At 32.0% G+C, this 20,062-nt stretch overlaps 1 protein-coding gene across 2 annotated transcripts; it reads left to right on the top strand.

Annotated features, from left to right (window-relative positions):
• The first annotated feature begins 1,534 nt into the window (after positions 1 to 1,534).
• LOC111696077 (cyclin-dependent kinase-like 4) lies at positions 1,535 to 19,771 on the top strand. 2 transcript variants are annotated; one of them, XM_023465614.1, is made up of 13 exons: positions 1,535 to 1,628; positions 2,222 to 2,344; positions 3,259 to 3,371; positions 3,986 to 4,109; positions 4,211 to 4,282; positions 8,218 to 8,300; positions 10,717 to 10,787; positions 10,865 to 10,989; positions 11,263 to 11,327; positions 13,688 to 13,745; positions 16,132 to 16,218; positions 17,073 to 17,158; positions 18,639 to 19,771. In XM_023465614.1, exons 2-13 carry the CDS (start codon positions 2,222 to 2,224, stop codon positions 18,700 to 18,702), a joined length of 1,071 nt encoding a protein of 356 aa, XP_023321382.1. In that variant the 5' UTR covers positions 1,535 to 1,628; the 3' UTR covers positions 18,703 to 19,771. The 2 variants fall into 2 exon arrangements, with proteins under 2 accessions (XP_023321382.1, XP_023321375.1); XM_023465607.1 differs by having other exon boundaries at positions 18,636 to 19,771.
• The last annotated feature ends 291 nt before the right edge of the window (positions 19,772 to 20,062 follow it).

Genomic DNA, 20,062 nt, shown 5'->3' with positions numbered 1-20,062 from the left:
CACTCAAGAAATGAAGATTTTGAAGTTAAAAAATGAAATTAATTTAAGATTAAGAATCATGATTAAATATCTTGTATACCTTTGGGACTAGTTTGGGAATCTCATGATGGGTAATCATAGAATTTATGAACAGAAACCTCTTGAAATATAGAGAAGTTCATGGTTAAATAACCAATAACCATGTTATCACAGAAAGGCTTAGTAAAAACAAAAATAAAAATAGATATCATAAGCTTCTGTTGCAAACAATAATAAGTGATAAAAAGAAAGTTCCAAAAATAACCAATCCAGAAATAAAAACTGATCAACAGTATGTATCAAGTGATTTGGAAACGGAAAGTTTAAGTTATCAAATGAATGGATAGAGATATCATTTCTGCTTAATTTTCCCTATATAACAGGATTTTTTTTCTCAAATTTTACATTAAGTGTTCCTTTCAGTGAATCCCTCGGGGGTTTAAATTTCCATCCACATAATAAAACAAGACATTCGTATACATGAATCCTATAGCCAGCCAAACGGCAGGACCGAATGGGCTGAAAATTTTTGAGGTACCCTGGGGGTAACATAGGCAAAAAAAATAAAAAATTTGTATTTTTCAAAAATCGAAATCGATTTTTTTTTATTATTTATGGAAGGAATGAAAGAGATAATTATGGATACATGCGAGTATCAATCTGTAAACTGAGTGGAAAATAAAATGAAATTATAACTGATGATAAATGTAGATTTATAATATTGACAAAATGGTATAAAATAATATATTTAAAGTTGTATGTGCTGTATAATTCCCCTGGTTGGTATGTATGTGTGTCCGGGTGTATGTATGTTTGTTAAGAAGGAAAGGTTCTGGGGTTATATCTCTATGGTTACCTTGGTTACCTTACTAACATTGGATACAGCTGCAACACTCAGTATAAAGTATACAACCACATCAATATTTTCCTTTTATTTAATCTTTCTTAATCCTAGGACTACCTGAATCATCTATTCTTCTATTTCACTAAAAAAATTTACAAATCTGTACACTGATACTGTGTACGGACCCGGCCTAATTAGTTAGGTCCTTGAAGATTAATTTATAACACTATATCCTATAAACCGACCTCTTGTGACGAATGATTTTTATTAATGAGAAAATGGTGAAGTTTTATTACAAGGGAAATTACTGGAGTGCTTAGGGAAGAAATTATTCTTTAAATTGTCCTAATTTACTAAAATATTCCAGATTTTGACCACGTTTGATTGTTTTTTTTTACATTCATGGGAAAGGCTATTTAAAATGAGCCTAAAAATGAATCTGTTTAAACCTTATTTAAGCTGCTGGTAACTACGCTTAACTAGTCAGAGTTGAATCTGAAAATAGATGTCCATTGTTTGCAATTTTCTTGTAATTACTATTCGTTTTGATTTTTGAATCATTCACGAGCTGTTCAACTTAGCGAGACGATCTTTCTTAGTATGACTTTATATATACGACCTGAAAACTTGCAAGTTGAATTCCGTTAAATGCTTGTTAAATATTTCAGATAGATTTTTTTACAAGTCTCTTTCCTTTATTTCCTGAGTATTTGTATTGATCAGGCTGCTCCCCTCTCAATATATCAAGTTCCACCGGAATGAAAAGGTATCCATATATAATTACATATTTGGTTATCTTTTTAAATCATCAAATTCAAATTGCACAAAGAATCAAGTGCTCTGATGTTTACAGATGAGTGCCTAAACCCAAGACTGAAAACCCCCTATACACTTTTGTACAATACAATGTATGAAAAGTTTGGCTTTAGCAAAACACGTAGATGACGCCAATAAAAAAAATCAAGCACAGTTTTATGTTTAAGTAGAAGATATTAACTTTTTTTGTAACTACTGCAATTTTTACAACAATAATGAAACGCGCGGACATATTATTTTGTTTTGTATTTATCAAAATCTAAAGCTTACACAAATTCGTGTTCAAAACAATAATTTAAATAAAATAAAATAATAATTGCTGAGGCAAAGTTACAGTCAAATATGTAAAGTCAAATGAAAGTTTTTTTTATAAATTTTTTTTTTATTAAAACAGGCTTATGTAAGTAAAGCAACTACAGTTCTAAAATCAAATTGGAGATTGGAATTTAAATCATATTTTTTTTTGTTTTTATAGGGTACTATAAATTCTTTTGGATAAACTCTCCTGTTTATATCCATATTATCCATAAAATGTAATTTTAGATGTCTCGAGCTCCGTCCAGGCTTATGGAACGGTATGAGAAGCTGAGTAAGATAGGAGAAGGATCCTACGGAGTAGTTTACAAATGTCGAGCTCGAGATACAGGACATCTTGTCGCCATAAAGGTATAATGTATGATGGAAGGGGAAAACAGAAATAAGGTTTGCAATGTTACCATTACACATTTATCTTGTCTATACAAGCTATACTTACATGTACATCTACAATGTTCACTACAAGTATTTTTAAAAATATATCTAATCCGCAATTTTTTATTGCCAATAGTCATTAACGTCGCTTCAAAGTATGTTTTTTTACCACAAAGAATAAAAATACGTGATCGTTTGTACAATTGCACAGTTTTATTTATAGTACATTTATTTGATTAATTGAAAATAAAAACACAAAAATTATTCATATGGTTAAACTGCCTTTTTAAATAAATATTCTTAAAGTTTCATATCTCAAGCCTTTTTAATTCTTAGCTATATTCTGTTATGATGGATTAGTTTGTTTCCATCAAAAAACTTTTATCGCTTAAAACCAAAACTTAAGTTTTTACAATAAATATATATTATTACCAACAATGCTTTGCAATACAGTCTATGTAATATGCATCTTTGCCCGCTGGAGTCATATTTTAACCATTTGTTGTAAACCTATTCATGTGAGTCAAACACCCAATACCTGTGAGTAATAAAAACAAGTTAGTCTATATGCGTGGATTTTTCATGAATGATGTTGGAGTAAATAAATATGTTCCATGAGTATTTGTTATATCCTATTGTATTATATAGGGATGTTAACGTTTTCATTTTTTTGTAAAACGATCGTTTTTTTCGTTTTCCCATCGTTTTTTGTTTCGTTTTCCGATCGTTTTAAAAACTATCGTTTTTTTAAAAGTTTTTAAAACGATTGTTTTAAAATGATTGGAAAACGAAACAAAAATCTATAGGAAAACGAAAAAAACGATCGTTAAACGATCGTTTTCAAAAACGATTAACAACCCTAATTGTATAAACTTAATGTTTATTATTAGAAATTTGTTGAGTATGAAGACGATCCATTGATTAAGAAGATTGCATTGCGAGAAATCAGAATGTTGAAGAATTTAAAACATCCGAACCTAGTAAATCTTATAGAAGTTTTCAGGAATTACTTTCTAAAAATCATTCTTTACACCTTTTCTGATTTTTTGTTTGAAATTTCACTTTTACGTTTAATGAATCTTTTTATAAATATTAGATACCTCGTACAGAGGTGTATTCTTTGGGGGATCATCAAACTCTATGGTTTCCAGGTTTTTTTTTGCCGCAATTGGCGAAAGAAAAAAATCCCTCTTTCTCCTGGACCTGGACCTGACTACGCCCAAGACCCCATATATGTGCCAACTATTTAAATACATATTATTACTTTTTTGTCCTCCTATACATAACTTCCTTGATAATCCAGCTTTGCTTCGACATTAAACGTTACCTGAATAGTACTTTCTGTCGGTTCTACCGAGTTCTCCAATTAAAAGTTGAGTCAAATCGAATTTTTTTTAGCTTATGTCACCCCCAGGGTTTCCACAAACAAATTCAGGCACCTTGTTCCAGCCTTTTGGTAAGCTTTAGCGAACACATATATATATATATATATGAGCTTTATTATATAGATTAGTTATGTATTTACTTCAACTGCCCATATTGCTGAGAAAGAAAAATAAATCATAGTTTTCAGCGTACATTGTACAGCAAACAATATGAAAGTTGTGTTGCGTGCAGACGAAAGCGGAAACTCCATCTTGTTTTTGAGTTTTGTGAGTTGACCGTTCTGAACCAGCTAGAGAAGTATCCGAAGGGGGTTCCCATGCAGCTCACCAGAACTATCATCTGGCAAACACTTCAGGAACAGAAAACATAATGACATAATTTATTTTCGCTACTATAAGTTATAATAAGTAATTGTTATGTTTGAATCTTGTCCAATGTTTGAATGTTGATTGTTAGGCTGTAAATTTTTGCCATTTGCACAACTGTTTACACAGAGATGTGAAACCAGAGAATATTTTGATAACCAAGGTTAGTTAATGGTTTCTGACTTGGGAAATCAGTTTTAGCATTTTAATATTCACAAATCAAATCAAGTGCTAATTTATATTTTTTGTATCATAAGATAAGATGAAAACTAATTTTCTCTTAAAAGGAGCTGATCACTCGCAACAAATCATAATTTCCTAATTCCTATAACTTTCCAGTCTGATGTCGAAAACCTGTGATATTTCAAAATATGATTTTTGTTACATAAAACAATTTAAGTTTTAAAAGTTTTAGTAATCAAATTATCAATTTTTAATAATCAGGTTATTTAATTTGTGTTAGTTGTTAGTCCTTAGAATTGATAGAAAAATAGAATAAGGCTAAATAAAATGTTTTAATCCAACCAAACTATGATTAAGGAATTGAGTTTTTGACACAAACTCTGATTTTCTAATCCCTATATCTTTGCAAACAAATGTCGTATAACATTAGAATTTTAAAACTGTGAATTCTGTTGGACCAAATAATCTAAGTTTGAATTATGCAAGGTTTACACAATCAGGTGGTAAAGATATAGAGATAAGGAAATTTAAGTCGTTGGCAAAGATTCAATAAAGATCTGTAATATATATAAACAATACATTATATTTCTAAGTTAATATCAGTGGAAAAATAGAAATATGATAAAGTAACTAGTAAGTTGTACGACTTAAATACACTTAATGGTTTTGGAGACACTAACCATCGTAACTGGTTAGACAATTATCAAATTTAGAATAAAATCATGGTATTTAGATTGATATCACTTTCATTGAGCGAAAACTACTTAAATACAAATGTATTTATTGTGAGAAAGTAGAAGAGTGAGAGGTGGGTTGAATGCTGCGGTAAAGATAGGAAGACAGCTGAGGATTGAAAATGATTTAAAAATAGTTTTCCATTCAAACTTGAACAAAACTTTACTCACTTTACCTTTCAAGGTTTCAAGTTTAGCAGTCTAACAACAATTTCTCATTTACAATATTCAACTTTTATATTCTGAATTATAAATTCTAACCTTTAAGCAAATTCTAACAAATTTCAACAAATTTTGTAAGTGCAGGTTTTTCAGAGCAGATTTACTAAAGGTATGTACAGTAATGACTAAAGGCGTTTTACTGTAAACCACAGTGCTTAGAGGGTATACCTACTATTTTTCTGTAAACCACAGTGCATAGAGGGTATTCCTACTATTTTACTGTAAACCACAGTGCATAGAGGGTATACCTACTATTTTACTGTAAACCACAGTGCATAGAGGGTATACCTACTATTTTACTGTAAACCACAGTACATAGAGGGTATACCTACTATTTTGCAATGAAAAAATGAAAAGAAAAAAGGAAAAGTAAAAAAGTTATACATTATTTTCTGGTTTAACTTAAATCTCAACATAATATCTATCATAACATATCTGTTCGGTTCCAAAGTAGTAAACTAATCGAGTAAGAATTCCCATTTTTTGACGTTCATGTTATTACACGAATTATTACACGATCAGAGCGTGAAAGAATGTATATTATATTTTTGACGTTCATGTTATTACACGAATTATTACACGATCAGAGCGTGAAAGAATGTATATTATATATCATATCTGTTCGGTTCCATAGTAGAAAACGTATCGTGTAAGAATTCCCATTATTACACGGTTCAGGAGGAGTAATTTTAATATTGTTCGCTTCCTTGCGTTCAAGAATGCTTATTCTTACACTGCAAGTGTAGAATTTTCATTCTTTAACGCTCAGACCGTGTAAGAAAGGAAATCATTACACGGTCAGAAAAGGTATTTTCTTACACGCTCCGAGCATTAAAGAATAGAAATTATTGCACTAGTTGAAGAATATACATTCCTAAACGCTCCTTATATTGATCTTTTCAACATAGATCAATATTGATATTAACTTAATTATTCTGTACTGAAAACATGCACAGGGCACACTCACCTTTTTCTTTTATATTAATACATGCAAACTTACCTTTTTATACTTTATAACAACATTGCTCACTTACCTTTTTCTTTTATATTAATACATGCAAACTTACCTTTTTTTACTTAAGTAAAACATGCTCACTTACCTTTTCATGCTTACTTACCTTTTTCGTTTTTTGAAGTATTGATATACCTTAACTCAGTAATATCCATTTAAATCTCAACCCTAGTCCTGACAGAAGAATGGAACCCCTATGTTTATTCAACATTTCTGACCTTTACATAAAAAAATGGAGAATGCTTTTAGCCTTACATTGGACATTTTCGTCCAAACTGTCGAGTCTCAAAGCATACTGCCCGACTGCCTACTTTATTCATTTTTTTTTAGTTTTTCTTCATTGCAAACTAAGTTTAAATGATTTTGCAAATCTCTTGTAATAGTACGGTCAGAGCTTTTCAAAAATGTAAAGGTTGTCATATCTTCACAATTTCAATCAATTGTTTTTTCACTTTATAATTGGATACTGAACAATAAAACTGGTTTCCAAAATTCCAAATTCAGTTGTAATATTTAAACAAATTAGACAGAATAAAGAGGTCAATTTGCCCCCCACCCTACAGCTAAAACTAGTTTTAAAGTACCTTAGTCCTGAGTCAGTAGTCACCATATCTCGCATAACTGGAGATGATGAAATGAAACCACAATCAAAACCAAAAATGTTAGTTTATAAAAACTTATCATTGAAATACTAGTGTTACAAACTTTTAGTGGGGTCTTAGCACTCCATAGCGATGAAAACAAACCAGTAAATCTTGCTTCATGAATAAAAGACAAAGATCTTCATCAGTTTATGTCGAACTGATTCTTACTAGATAACCTGCTTTTATCTCCTCTTTTTGGAAGATTTGGGATCTCATATCCTGGAAATGATTTCTTCTGTAAATGATTTCACGGATTTGTTCAGTAGATTAAGGCAACCCACTCCAATGCCTTCTCCCCGTCCCCATCTAAAAAACTTAGGGCACATTCGACATTCTGTATCTAAATGTAATATCCACTTGAAAAAACAAATTCATTAGAAATTGGTAAACAAACAAACTAAATTAAGGATACAATCACACCACATGCATTGCTTTCAAATTAAGAACCAATTTTTACATATAAAATGGTTTTTAACATTTTAGCATTGTAACATTAGCAAATAAAAAACAGTGATAGTCAGAACAAGAGAGCATAACGCTTATTTGCAATATTTCATAAGGTTAACTGTTCCAACTTGAAAGTCGTATATTTCACCACAATTATTTTTTACTATAATTTTACTATAATGGTACCTCACAAATATGATGTAATAATAACCTTATGAGGATAAAAATGTAATGAAGAATTTCCATTATTACATTTTTACCTCATAAGATTATCATATTCCTTAAACGCTCCAACTCAGAGCATTAAAGAATGGAAATTATAACACTAGTTGAATAATATATTGATCTTATATTGATCTTTACAACTTATATCTAAATTAAAAGTAACTTAATTATTTTGTACGTTAACCTTTTTCTTATATATTATACATGCAAACTTACCTTTTTTTACTTTATAACAACATGCTTACTTACCTTATTCAACAGTTTTCTGTTTGATGCAAAAAGATCTCTAAAGATTATTCTAAAAGCTCAGACTGACTTAAACTCACTGTCTAGTGTTTAATTCTAGTTTATTTGAGCTTTTCGGCTTGGGCATAGTAATATATAAACAAAATCTATACGAAAATTTAAGAAGATTTCATTGATTTAGATTATCCCTAAAAGTTCGGATCTCCTTGAACCTCAGAAATTCTTTTTTTGGTTTGATAGGTCAAGGTTTAATAAAAAACAACATTCAGAGACCTCAACGAAGCAGGCTTTGTTAAGCCAAGGCTGTGTATAATATATCCTGCATTTCTGAGAGACAGAGATTATACTTATCAATTTAATTAAGCTTAAATTTCCTTTTTTCCAGGAAGGGGTAGTAAAGCTTTGTGACTTTGGTTTCGCTAGAATGATTAGTCCAGGGGATAAATACACAGACTATGTTGCAACCAGGTATACATAATATTTAATATATAGACCATTTAATATACAGGCCAGGTATACATAATATTTAATATACTGACCTAGGGGGGAGTAAATTTAAAAATTTCATCACAGAACTACGGCGATAGTCAATTCTTATGTAAAAACAATTCTAAGAACAATTTCTTTAATGACACTTTTTGATTGGAGGTCGTTTTCGTTAGCTAACTGGCATTGCAAGTTTTGACCTCTATGTTTTTTGGAGATCCCTGATTTCGCAATACACAAGAAAAAGGCTTCCAATAATTGCGGCGATAATTCATTTCTATGTAAAAAACAGTTCTATGAACCAAATATGTTATGTCAGTTTTTGATCTGAGGTCGTCTTCATTAGCTAACCGGCACTGCAAGTTTTGACCTGTATATACTCCTTTTCTGAAATCTGTTATTTCGCAATAAGCATGCAATATGCTTTAAATTATTACAGCAATAGTAAATTCTTATGTAAAAAGCCATTCTAAAAACAATTTCTTTTATGACACGTCTTCGTTAGCTAACTGGAACTCCAATTATTTACCTAAATGTACTCTTTTTTGAGATTGGTGATTTCGCAATAAGAATGCAATAAGCTTCCAAGCATTTCTAATGTTAAACAAAATTCTAAGAACAATTTCTTTTATAACACTTTTTGATTGGAGGTCGTCTTCTTATGCTAAATGGCACACAGATCCAGAAAAAGAGAACATTTAGGTCAAAAATATCAGTGGCAGTTAGCTTAAGAAGACGACCTCCAATCAAAAAGTTAAGCACACTTGTTCACAGCCATTAACTTGTTTGGTGTTCAGACTGGTGTTCATCGGTTCAATTCCCATACTCCACACAAACCTGTGGTTTCAAAAACATCTGAAGCTGACATCTGGTTTAGCAGTTATGACCACCTGACTATTGAATAGCTGCTTTTAAATCTATAAAGTAGAGAATTATGTTTGTCAGCTCCCAGGAGGTTGATAAAACCTCTTAATAAAGTGCAGAAACCTAATCCTCTGGGTGTAATAAGATTTCTCAAGGATACCCACTTCATTCACTTTATATTTAATATATATATAGTTACATATAGTATTTCATTTTTTCAGTTGAAATATGCATACATTTAAGATATTAAAATTTATATTTTTCAAGACAATATATAAATATTTGTACAGGGTGGCCCAACGTAAATACAGCTGAACTATTAATAATGATAAACAATCAACCTTCAATCCATGGAAATCAAGGCCGAGCTCTCTTCAAAAATAACCATCAAAGGGAGGGAATTTATTTCCAGCCGATAATTTAGTGTATCAACTTGATAAAAAGGCTAGGCCAATGAATATATATATCACCACCACAACTGCACACTAACTGTCATACGAACCTGTCCATATCAGTACCTCCAGTTCAGTAGAGAACTGTTCGAGTTTTGCTTCAAATTTTGCTTGAGTCAAGTTACTGCCTCAGCTCCTGCATTCCTACACACTTTCAATGATTTTTTTTTGGTGGCGGGGATGGGGTGTGTGTAGGGGGCTCCACATTTTCCAGTTTTTTATCTCAAGTAAGACGTAGAGGTTGAGGGGGGGGATAGGACATCTGCCATTCTGTGTATTTGTCTTCATTCACTATCGGTGAAAAAAATTAGACAGTGTAAAGCTCAAATCCCCTTCTAATTTTTCCTGTTCAAAGTTTTCTTCTTCTTTCTTGTTTATCTTTTTTTTTAGAGATGGGCTCTACTGTCAAGAGATTTCCCTTCCACTTTTTTTCTGTTCAATTTATTTTTTCTTCTTGCTTCTTGTTTCTTGTTTGTACACTTTAAGGCCTTTCCCAATAGTTTTTTTGACAAAGAGTTGTGGAGCAGGTAGGAGAGAGATAAGGAGGTTTGTAGGAAGAAGGGTATAGGGGATTTCTCCCTGTGTTCCTTCATTTTATACGGTTTCCCAGTTGGGGGGATTAAGGAAACCCATAACTTCACCCCTTATGCAAAATGTGGAGTTGTGATCCCTGAAAACTCTCTTGAGAGGAATCTTCCATAGCAGTCCAGTCCTTTGGTATCGTTGTGCTTGGCTTGTATTCCCACGAGGGGTTAAACTCCTCTTGCAGTGCACCAAGCAGAAGATGAAAGTTTTGTTTTAATCTATTTTTGCTTCCCCTGCAGGATACAGATGCGTATCTAAACTCAGTACTTTTCCAGCTGTAATTCTGGAATCACATAGTAGGTCTGTTCTGCTTGGGAGCAGGCAGGCAACTGCCCTATTGTACATTGTAAATAAATTAAATTGCCATATTATTGTAGTTATAACAAACATATAAGGACATTAGACTACAATAGTGGTCTAATGAGCATGTATTTGATTGACAAGAATAAATATCGAAAGAATTTGAATATTCCAGTTCAATAGTATGTATTTTCTAGATGGTATCGTGCCCCAGAATTATTGGTCGGGGATACACAGTATGGAACTCCTGTTGATGTGTGGGCCATAGGTATATTATTATATTATTAATATTATTATTGTTATTATTATCATTATTATTATTATTATTATTATTATTATTATTAGGATGTGTATTTGCTGAGCTGGTGAAGGGAGAAGCTCTTTGGCCAGGAAAATCTGACGTTGATCAACTTTATCTTATTAGGAAGAACCTAGGAGATCTTATTCCTCGACACATGCAGATATTTAAGGTTTTATAGGGAGTCCTAAATTAAATCTGAAATTAATCACAACCTTCGGATAATATTGATATTTGACAGTCTCAGTGTGTGCCCAGCAAAAATTGCACCCATAATCGCAAGCTTTAGTGAGTGAGTTGCAAAATCGGGTTAAAGATGAAAATTCAAGTGGTTTGATTGAAAGTTGTTTGTCTGATACTTAGCTTCAAAGCTTTTTTGATTTATTTTTTTTGTACCATTTTTTTTATGGGGGTTAAATTTTCTTGATAATAATAATGATTTTAGACAAATGAGTTTTTCTGTGGTCTGAGCATCCCTGATCCTGGGATTGTGGAACTACTTGAGAACAGGTAACGTAACTGTTAAGCAGCTGGGATTGTAGAACTACTTACTTGAGAACAGGTAACATAAGTGTTAAGCAGTAATATTACTTTTTTCTAATATTAATGTTGTAACTTTTGATTAAAATTATTTTATTAGAAATATTTTTTCGTTGAAAACAACCATAATTTTTTAATATTTCGACACTTTCAATATCAACAATTCGTTGGATAATAGTCAAGGAGTGTTAAACAAATTCGAGGCTTTTTAAGTGCATTAATAGGCTCAAAGGAATTGAGTCTTTGTCACAAACTCTGATTTTCTAATTACTATATCTTTGGAACCAAATGTTGCAGACCTTAGATATTTCAAACTATGAATTTGTAAGATCAAATAATCTGAGTTTGAAAGGTTTACAACATCGAGTTCTAAAGATATTGAGGTTTAAATATTTGATTTTGTTCCAAAGACTCAATTCCTTTAGTTTAAAAACCCCAGCAGTATCTCAGAATATTCTGCATCATAAATAGTTGATTTTAGGTCACCATAGATGTATATTGATTGTTGTAAAATACACTTTTTATGCATTAATGATCTGCTAACATTTTTTCTTTTGAACTAAGAATAAATAAATTGAGCCTTTGCCTCAAACTCAAACTGTCTGATCTCTATATCTTTTTAAACTGATGGTGTAAACCTTTAATCTTTATTAACTAAACAATAAATGATTTTTCAATCATAAAGACCAATGCGTACAGGCCCGTATATTTCAAGGGGAAGGTGCAAAAAGGCGCGCCGGAGGCGAACATTTTTTTTTTGCTTGGATTGTTTTTACAGTGGTATTTGGTTGTTTTTATTTCATTGTCAATGCACACTATAAAGACTAACCTTTTAACAAGTGTATTTGAGCTTTTAAGGGTTACATACTGCTTAACTAACAGAATCAAGATATCATTTATTACTTTGACTATGCAATACGATAATTGATAATGATATATCTACATTTCTTATTCATTTATAAAAAGCTTTTTAAGGGTTAAGAGGGGGGCAAAAAGTAAGCGCACAGGAGATTATCATTTCATTTCCATGGGACTCTATGCATATAATTAATAAAACATACTGTTTTAATTAGGCTTAAACAACTATTTAATGAATGAGTGACTATGAGTAAATTAAGATGTTGCGTTATGCTTAATCAACAGATCGAGTGTATTTAATACTGATAAATAATTGATAACTAGATTTTAGAAAATTATGAGAAACATTTCTTTAATATGGGACTAGGAGGGGGGGGGGGTGCAAATTCGTCATTGCACCCCCCTTTCAGAAGAAAGGGGGGTCACCTGTCCCCCTGCACCCTCCTGGCTACGGGCCTGAATGCGTATCGCACATAACTGCCAACAATCCATATTCATACATGTAAAATTAAGAAGCTCTAAATATAAAAAACCGGATTATTAGAATCTGTTAGAGCATTGGCACGTGTACAGGATCATGTCAACTTTTATGATGGAAACAAACTTTCTTAATGGTGGAGAATGAAGCTCTTTCAACAAAAGAACAGAGATGACCAGCAAATGTAGACATCGGGAAATATACTTATACAACATTTATATTTTTGTTTTAAAGTACACATTTTGGTCGAGAAACAACAAGATATGCATATCCAACAAAATTGTTGCAGGGAAAAAATACATTAATATTTTTGTATAAATCAATAAACATCAATATATATCTATATATAAAGAGATATTAATCAATACAGACACACTTAATTATTTTAATCATACAACTCCGCCCTGTGCCCGTTGAGACTAACCAGGCCTAGATGTGTTCGATTCAAGGTTGTATAATAAGGTTGCATACTCTCGATGCGCTCCAATTTACGGGAAATGTCAATCAAAACTCTTAAAGTTAAAGGAATTTTGGACAAGGGTAGAACTCGTAGAACAGAACAGTTAAATCAGTAAGTGAGTTAAATTAGATTTTGTTAGATCACTGCAGTTAAGCATCATTTTTGATGCAAAAAATGTTGATTATTGTTCATACTGATGTATGCACGTATTCCAGAAATATCAGCAATGAAAATAATCCTTTGGATGCGCGATCCTCAGAATTAAGAAAACCTCTCTGTTCATATTTCATATTCGTGCACTTTTTGGAAATGAACCCCTACATGTTTGGTCCCTAGAAGCGAGCCCCAACGATGAATGCGATAAATCCAAAAACTTCTGATATATATATATATGTAGACTACTTCTGGAAATTCACCCTCAGCATTTAATCCACAAACACATATAGATGCTGTAGATCATAAAACTGAAATAAACTAAAAGAGGAGTATATCTCCCAGGTTAAACTTAGATAATAAATACCATATATTAACTAGGCTACCGAAGGATCTGGGACAAGACGGAGTGGATTTTACTCTCAAATGCTTGGACAAGGATCAATAATTAATAAAACTATAAATGCATAAACATGATTTTTAATAAACATGTTTTTTTAAATATGCTTATATGCAATCTTGATTTAAAGTTCTGCAAATGTTTGTTAAGTTCTTAATGTTCGATGAACATTATCGATTATCAAATTCCCAGTGGGTTCTAAGCAAATTTTTTTTCTCGCTATTTTAATATTCTGATAATTTTTTAAGATGTAAGTATTTTTATTAACATAAATTATAAAGTTACAAAAAGCATGAGTTTGAATACGAAGATAAAATAGTGTTATTTTTTAATGAAATATAATTACAAGGATAATTGGATTTTGATTGTGGACAGTGAATAGGGTCGCAATTTATTGAAAATACTTTTTCACATTTAATGCAAGTGTATACGTTTACTAGGTGTATGTTCAACTTGTGGTGCGGATTGATTGAGCAATCTTTAAAATGTTCAGTTTTCATCCACTGGGTATGAGGTTTGGCTACGCTCAATAGACAAAGTTTCAAGCCTTAATTTTATTAACTAACTTAAAAAAACTATATAATATGAAACGTGGAAAATATATCATCGTGTTCCAACTTGAATACCATTGCCGCGTTCAGTTATTGCCAATCTTGGGATCGTCTTCCACCAAACTACTCCCCCAAAGTAGGTACGGCGGAGTCAAGGCAGAGCAGGATCTTCTTTCTCTAACTTGTCTGTAAGGGTTTTGTCTAAGGATTACATCAGGCTGAGTAAGAAATTTTACAGATTTCTTCTCCTTGTATAAGGTAGAGTCCGCGGTTGAGCAGGTTCCGGAGGTTCCTGCCATGGCAGAGAGGCGGACGTCCTCAAAGCAGAGGAGCAGCTGGAATTACCGGGAAGTCAGAGAAAAAAGGTTTAAGCTGAGTTGTGGTCTACGGATAGGGAGTCAATTCTGGTCAATCTGCAAGCGGAAAAATTTGCTCCACCGCTCCACAACTAAGTAAGAACCACAGTATAGAGAAGCAAGGGAAGGTTGGCTGGTATCCTCACGGACTAAAACAAATTGTGAGTTCATGAAAGAGGTAGGAAGATCAGAGGAAGGTGAATGTTGAACATGATGAGGCGGAGGAACAGAAAAACCTGTCATGACTTTCTCCATCTTGCTGAGAAACTGGGAGAGTATGCGCAACTGCAATTAACTTCCCTTGCATTATAACCTTGACATGTCCTTTCTAATTTAAGAAGGCTTCTTTGGTTTTCTTCCCGTGGAACCTGAGGTCTAGGTACGGAGGTGAAGGTGGAACCCTGGGGTCTGGTGACTGATGAGAAGGTTATTGTTTCCTTCCCATTCTCAGTCTCCAGAGCCATCCTAGCCCAGATCCCTGTTGATCTATACTGAACTGGGACTTTTGAATGGTGGATATCGGGATTAATGCTTAATCGACTCTTTTTCTTTATCTCGAGACTAAATTACGCTTGTTCTCCTCTTGTTATTAATCTCCAGATTAATAAAGTGGTCGTGATATCTCATTCTAAAGTTTTCAGCTCTGATTGTATACTCTTATGATGGCAGAGAAAGTATTCACTCATGCCATGTTGCTTTAGCTCTAGTGTACTGCAGGATTCACATACTGTTGTGTTCGGTTCCAAGGTCAGCTGAATACTAAATTCTGATATTGAATTAAAGGAGAATAAATAAGGAGGAATAAAACCCACTAAACTATTATCCACAGCAAACACATTTCTGTCACGTCAAAGATGTCTTTGTCACAAACCCTGATATTCTAATCCCTATATCTTTGCAACCCATTAACGTAGAGATTAAACATTTCATATTCTGAATTCTATTGGATCAAATAATTTAAATGTGAAATATTAAAGGTCTACACCATCAGGTGGCAAAGATTTAGGGATCAGAACATTTGAGGGTGTGGCAAAATATTCAAAGGTATTAAGCTTTGGACATTTTCTTACGTATTAAATTTCAATCATTACTCATTTTTTCGGAGAGTTATTGAGAGGAACAATGTAGTTTTAAGTTGCCATTGCATCCAATTTGACCTTTACCTCATGTTTAGTTCTGAGTGGTGTCCTTTTGTAGTTTTATTTTACTATAAGAATGCCCCCAGTGTTCCTTATTAATGATAAATTCTAGACAACTTCAGCTGTAAAAGTTTCAACAAATTTTTCTAAGAAAATAAAACAATTTATTTTATAAACACAACACACACTTTATTTGCAATTGGTATTAGAAGCATATTCTGCAAAATGCAGTTTAGATTTTAAAGTGAAAAATAATTGCAAGATCGATTTTTTATCGATTTGGGAAGATAAACGATAAATAAAAAGATAAACGCGATATTTACGTATCCTAAGATATTAAGTCTATTTTTATTGAATTTAAATATTGAAAATCCTACAGGATCCAAGCAAGCGCTGGTCTTGTGAACAATTGCTAACTCATTCATTCTTTAAGAGTTTTACATTTAAGCTACCAGAAGAAGAAGAGGTGAGTAAAATCTTTAGTATAAAGGATGCCGTACTTGTATTTATAGTTCAGAACCTTTTTGCTTCAAGAAAATAAAATTTTTAAAAAAATTAAAAAACTCAACAATGACTTCATCACTGACCTATCTGTACGAACTTGTATAAATCAGTTAACAAAAATTTTTAATAGTTCTAGTGAATCATTGTCGTTTAAATATCAAAACTGTTAAAAGTTTTCATGTTCTACCTTGTATAACACGAGTATAACAGAGTATAACACGAAGGCCTCTTCTTGTTATACTCTGTAGTAGGAAAAGAACTTTTAAAATTGATGACTGGAGTTGGCGTGTTCTAAAAGATTTTATATCAGAAAAAGGAATAATAGAAATTAATCAAATTACTTTTTCGATTCTTATATATTACAAAGCATTAGGTTTAAGGACGAGAGTTCTATAAACTAGACGGTGATTTTTCTTAAGATAATTCTTAATCAGAAGTATATTAAAGCCACTTATGTATTTTAAAATTCACGAAAAACTTACTTTTTCCACGCTTAGTCAAAATAAATGTCTTAATTTTAAAAAATTCCAGTTTGTAGCAAAATTTTTTTTAACAGCTTTGTCAAATATCGAAAATCAATAACTTCAGCGTATTTTCTTCTCATTTTCATATATCAATTTGGTCTATAAACATGCATGTAGTCCATTTTATATTTAATCTACTATGTGTGCATTCTTCGTTTAAATATCACGCCAATTAAAGTAACAGAAACAATTTATAGAATAACCATCTATACCTATAACTGTTTAATCTCTGAAAAAATATCCTAATCTTGTAATGTATACTGAAAAAATATCCTAATCTTGTAATGTATAGGTTTCCCGTAGAAGCTATGGAAGTGGGAGTATGTTACTTCCTCACCTACCAACTAATGGTTCACACAATGGATCTCCGGATATAAGGTAACTTATTCAATAGATTTGTCAGTTCATTTGTATTCTTCTTCCCATTTTTGGTTCCCCCTCTACCCTCTTCAAAGAGAGTGACCGCGGCTATGTAAGGTAGTTGAACTGAGTATGCAGTGTTGTGGAAAGCTTCTTTCGGATTCATTTGAAACATATTAAACTTTTCAAAGATTTGTAAATCCTGAGTTTGAGCGCAAATTCGACGTTCAAAACTCCTACTTTGGGGGTGGATACATTTTCAGAATTAGTTTTTTTTTAATTATTAAATAACGACAACGAAATATAAAGTAAAAATTATACAGTAGTCTAATTAGATGTCTAGGAAAATATTTCTCAAAAGAAATTCGTCAATAAATCAAGCTAAAATCGATAATTTCGTTTTCATTATTATATTGAATTTCTAATTTTCTTTGAATTTATTCGCAGATTTCTTCAAATTCTTCAAATGTCGTCTTTTCAATAATAATTCTAGAAAATCTGCGAACANATTTATCATCGCTCGCGGATATTTCCCTATTTTTCTTGCGGAAAAAGGAGTTTCAGTGTACAGTACACTCGCGATTACAGGCATTCAATTTTCTGTTTGAAAAGTAAGGAGTTATCTCGTCAACCTTGACGTTTACGTTTACAGTCCCTTAGTGTATATCCTGCTGGATATATGAGTGTATATCCTACTGGGTAGGGAGGGTTGTAATCATACTGGGTAGAGATGAGTATATATCCTATTGGGTAGAGAGGAGTGTATATTCTACTGGGTAGGGAGACGTTATATCCTACTGGGATGAGAGGAGTGTATATCCTACTGGGTAGGGAGGAGTGTATATTCTACTGGGTAGGAAGAAGACTATATCCTACTGTGTAGAGAGGAGTGTATATCCTACTGTGTAGATAGGAGTGTATACCCTACTGTGTAGAAAGGAGTGTATATCCTACTGGGTAGGGAGAAGTGTATATCGTAGTGGGTAGAGAGGAGTTTACATCCTACTGGGTAGGGAGAAGTGTATATCCTACTGGGATGAGAGGAGTGTATATCCTACTGGGTAGGGAGAAGTGTATATCCTATTGGGTTGCAAAGTATATCCTACCAGACAGGAGGAGGTTTTTATTCTGCTATGTACAGGGTTACCCACAAAGAATGAGACTTTAGAGAAGATTGTATAGAATTTATAGTGTCTGTTTCCTTATATTATAAGGAAACGTGTTTCTTTCTTTGCCTAATCATTAAAAGATTTAGTCAAGGTAGAAGACTTCATTTAACCTAGGAATCGTCACATTTAAAGAGCTTTAGGTCGTCTTTGCTGTCTCATTCAGTAACCCTGTACTTGGTAAAAAAAAAGGTACAAGTAGAGTAATGGGCGGGGGCGATATATATTGTTTCGGTTAAGAGGATTGTTACTGGTACATAGTATTGAAGGGTTAAACTGTAAATGTGTGTAAACAATTTTTTCATTCAATTTTTTAACAAATGTATTAGCAGGTTAACAGGATCAAATCTCAGCCTGGGTTCCAACCGAAAGTTTGACCATCTGCCAACTATTTGAACAGTTCTTTTCTTAGACAGAAGAAAAGTTTTAAAGAATTTATTTATTTTTATTTCTAATATTATATAATGAACTCGAAATTAAATTAAACGTTGGCTTCATCATGAATGCGTTAAATCTACTTACACCAAACCTTCATGCAACAGCTCGACTTTGACTCTGTTTAAATATAACTGGTTTTAAAAGCGTTTTCCGCAATATATGAGTCTTTTATAAAGTCTTTAAAGATATTTGGGTTTATATATATAAATTTTATTTATATATAAATCAAAATAAAACATTGATTTATAGTTTCCACTCATTTCGGTTTTTTTCTTCCATCAATTGAAGAAGATTCCACTACTGTGAAGTTTGAATTTTATTCTGTTATCCCCCCAAAATTCCCACGATTCCTAAACCACTTTGACAAAGGTATTTATAAATATCGCGTCCCTACTTATAAAAAAATCTTATGATAAAACGTTTTGTAAAAATCTGAATACATAAATGAATATTTGTTAAAAATACAATAAAACACTACGGACAGACAATTTTCAAAGGTTATTTACTTAATGGAAAAGTCTACAGAAAAATAGTAAAACACTCTCACCGCACACACCCCATAAACAAAAATAGAGTTCACAATGTAAATTTGATCAATGTTACATGAGACCAAAATGGTGGAGGCGATCTTAAGATTTGAGTTAATAAACAATTCTTAAAATTTTATAAAGTAGGTATTTCAATTGTTTAAATCATTATCATTACTGTGTAAAGTTTAATTATTATATGTATTGGGAAAAGGCCAGATTTTGTCATAGAAATTTGCTGTTTTTGCCAACTTTAATCACAATATCTGTCAACTTAGAAAATTTGACAAGAAACTCTGTCTCATTTTCCCGAATTAAATCTTCTTGTGATACTGTGTAAGAATGACTTTACTCTCTAATAAACTTATATTTGATATAAAACTGTATTCTCAATCATTTTAAAGAAATGTTTGATGTAAAGAAATTAATTTGCTCAAAAGTAAACCTAGTCCGTAGGAAGTAAATTAATATGTAGTGTAAATAAAACTCTCTCAAAGGTATATTGATTTCTCTGCAGGAATATAACTCTCTTTTAAAGGTATATCTTAACGTAAATTAGGAATCACGATAAATTAATATTTTATATGAATATAACTCTCCTAAAGATAATAAAATATTTTATAGGAATTTAACTCTCCCAACAATAAAAAATTTTCTATAGGAATATAACTCTCCTAACGTTAAATGAATATCCTATAGGAATATAACTCTCCTAACGATAAAATAATATCCTCTAGGAATATAACTTTCCTAACGATAAATGAATATCCTCTAGGAATATAACTCTCCTA

The sequence above is a fragment of the Eurytemora carolleeae genome, unplaced genomic scaffold (assembly GCF_000591075.1).
Source record: "Eurytemora carolleeae unplaced genomic scaffold, Eaff_2.0 scaffold11, whole genome shotgun sequence".
Taxonomy (NCBI): domain Eukaryota; kingdom Metazoa; phylum Arthropoda; class Copepoda; order Calanoida; family Temoridae; genus Eurytemora; species Eurytemora carolleeae.
Note: the sequence above shows the minus strand (reverse complement) of the source record. Positions and strands in the feature narration are given on the sequence as shown.

Bases quoted from the DNA above. Each gene is read 5' to 3' on its own strand.
- LOC111696077 (XM_023465607.1), top strand. From the start codon at position 2,222: ATGTCTCGAGCTCCGTCCAGGCTTATGGAACGGTATGAGAAGCTGAGT. The intron at 3,372-3,985 runs GAATTACTTTCT...TGTTGCGTGCAG, and splicing joins AATCTTATAGAAGTTTTCAG to ACGAAAGCGGAAACTCCATC. The intron at 10,788-10,864 runs GTATATTATTAT...TATTATTATTAG, and splicing joins TGTTGATGTGTGGGCCATAG to GATGTGTATTTGCTGAGCTG.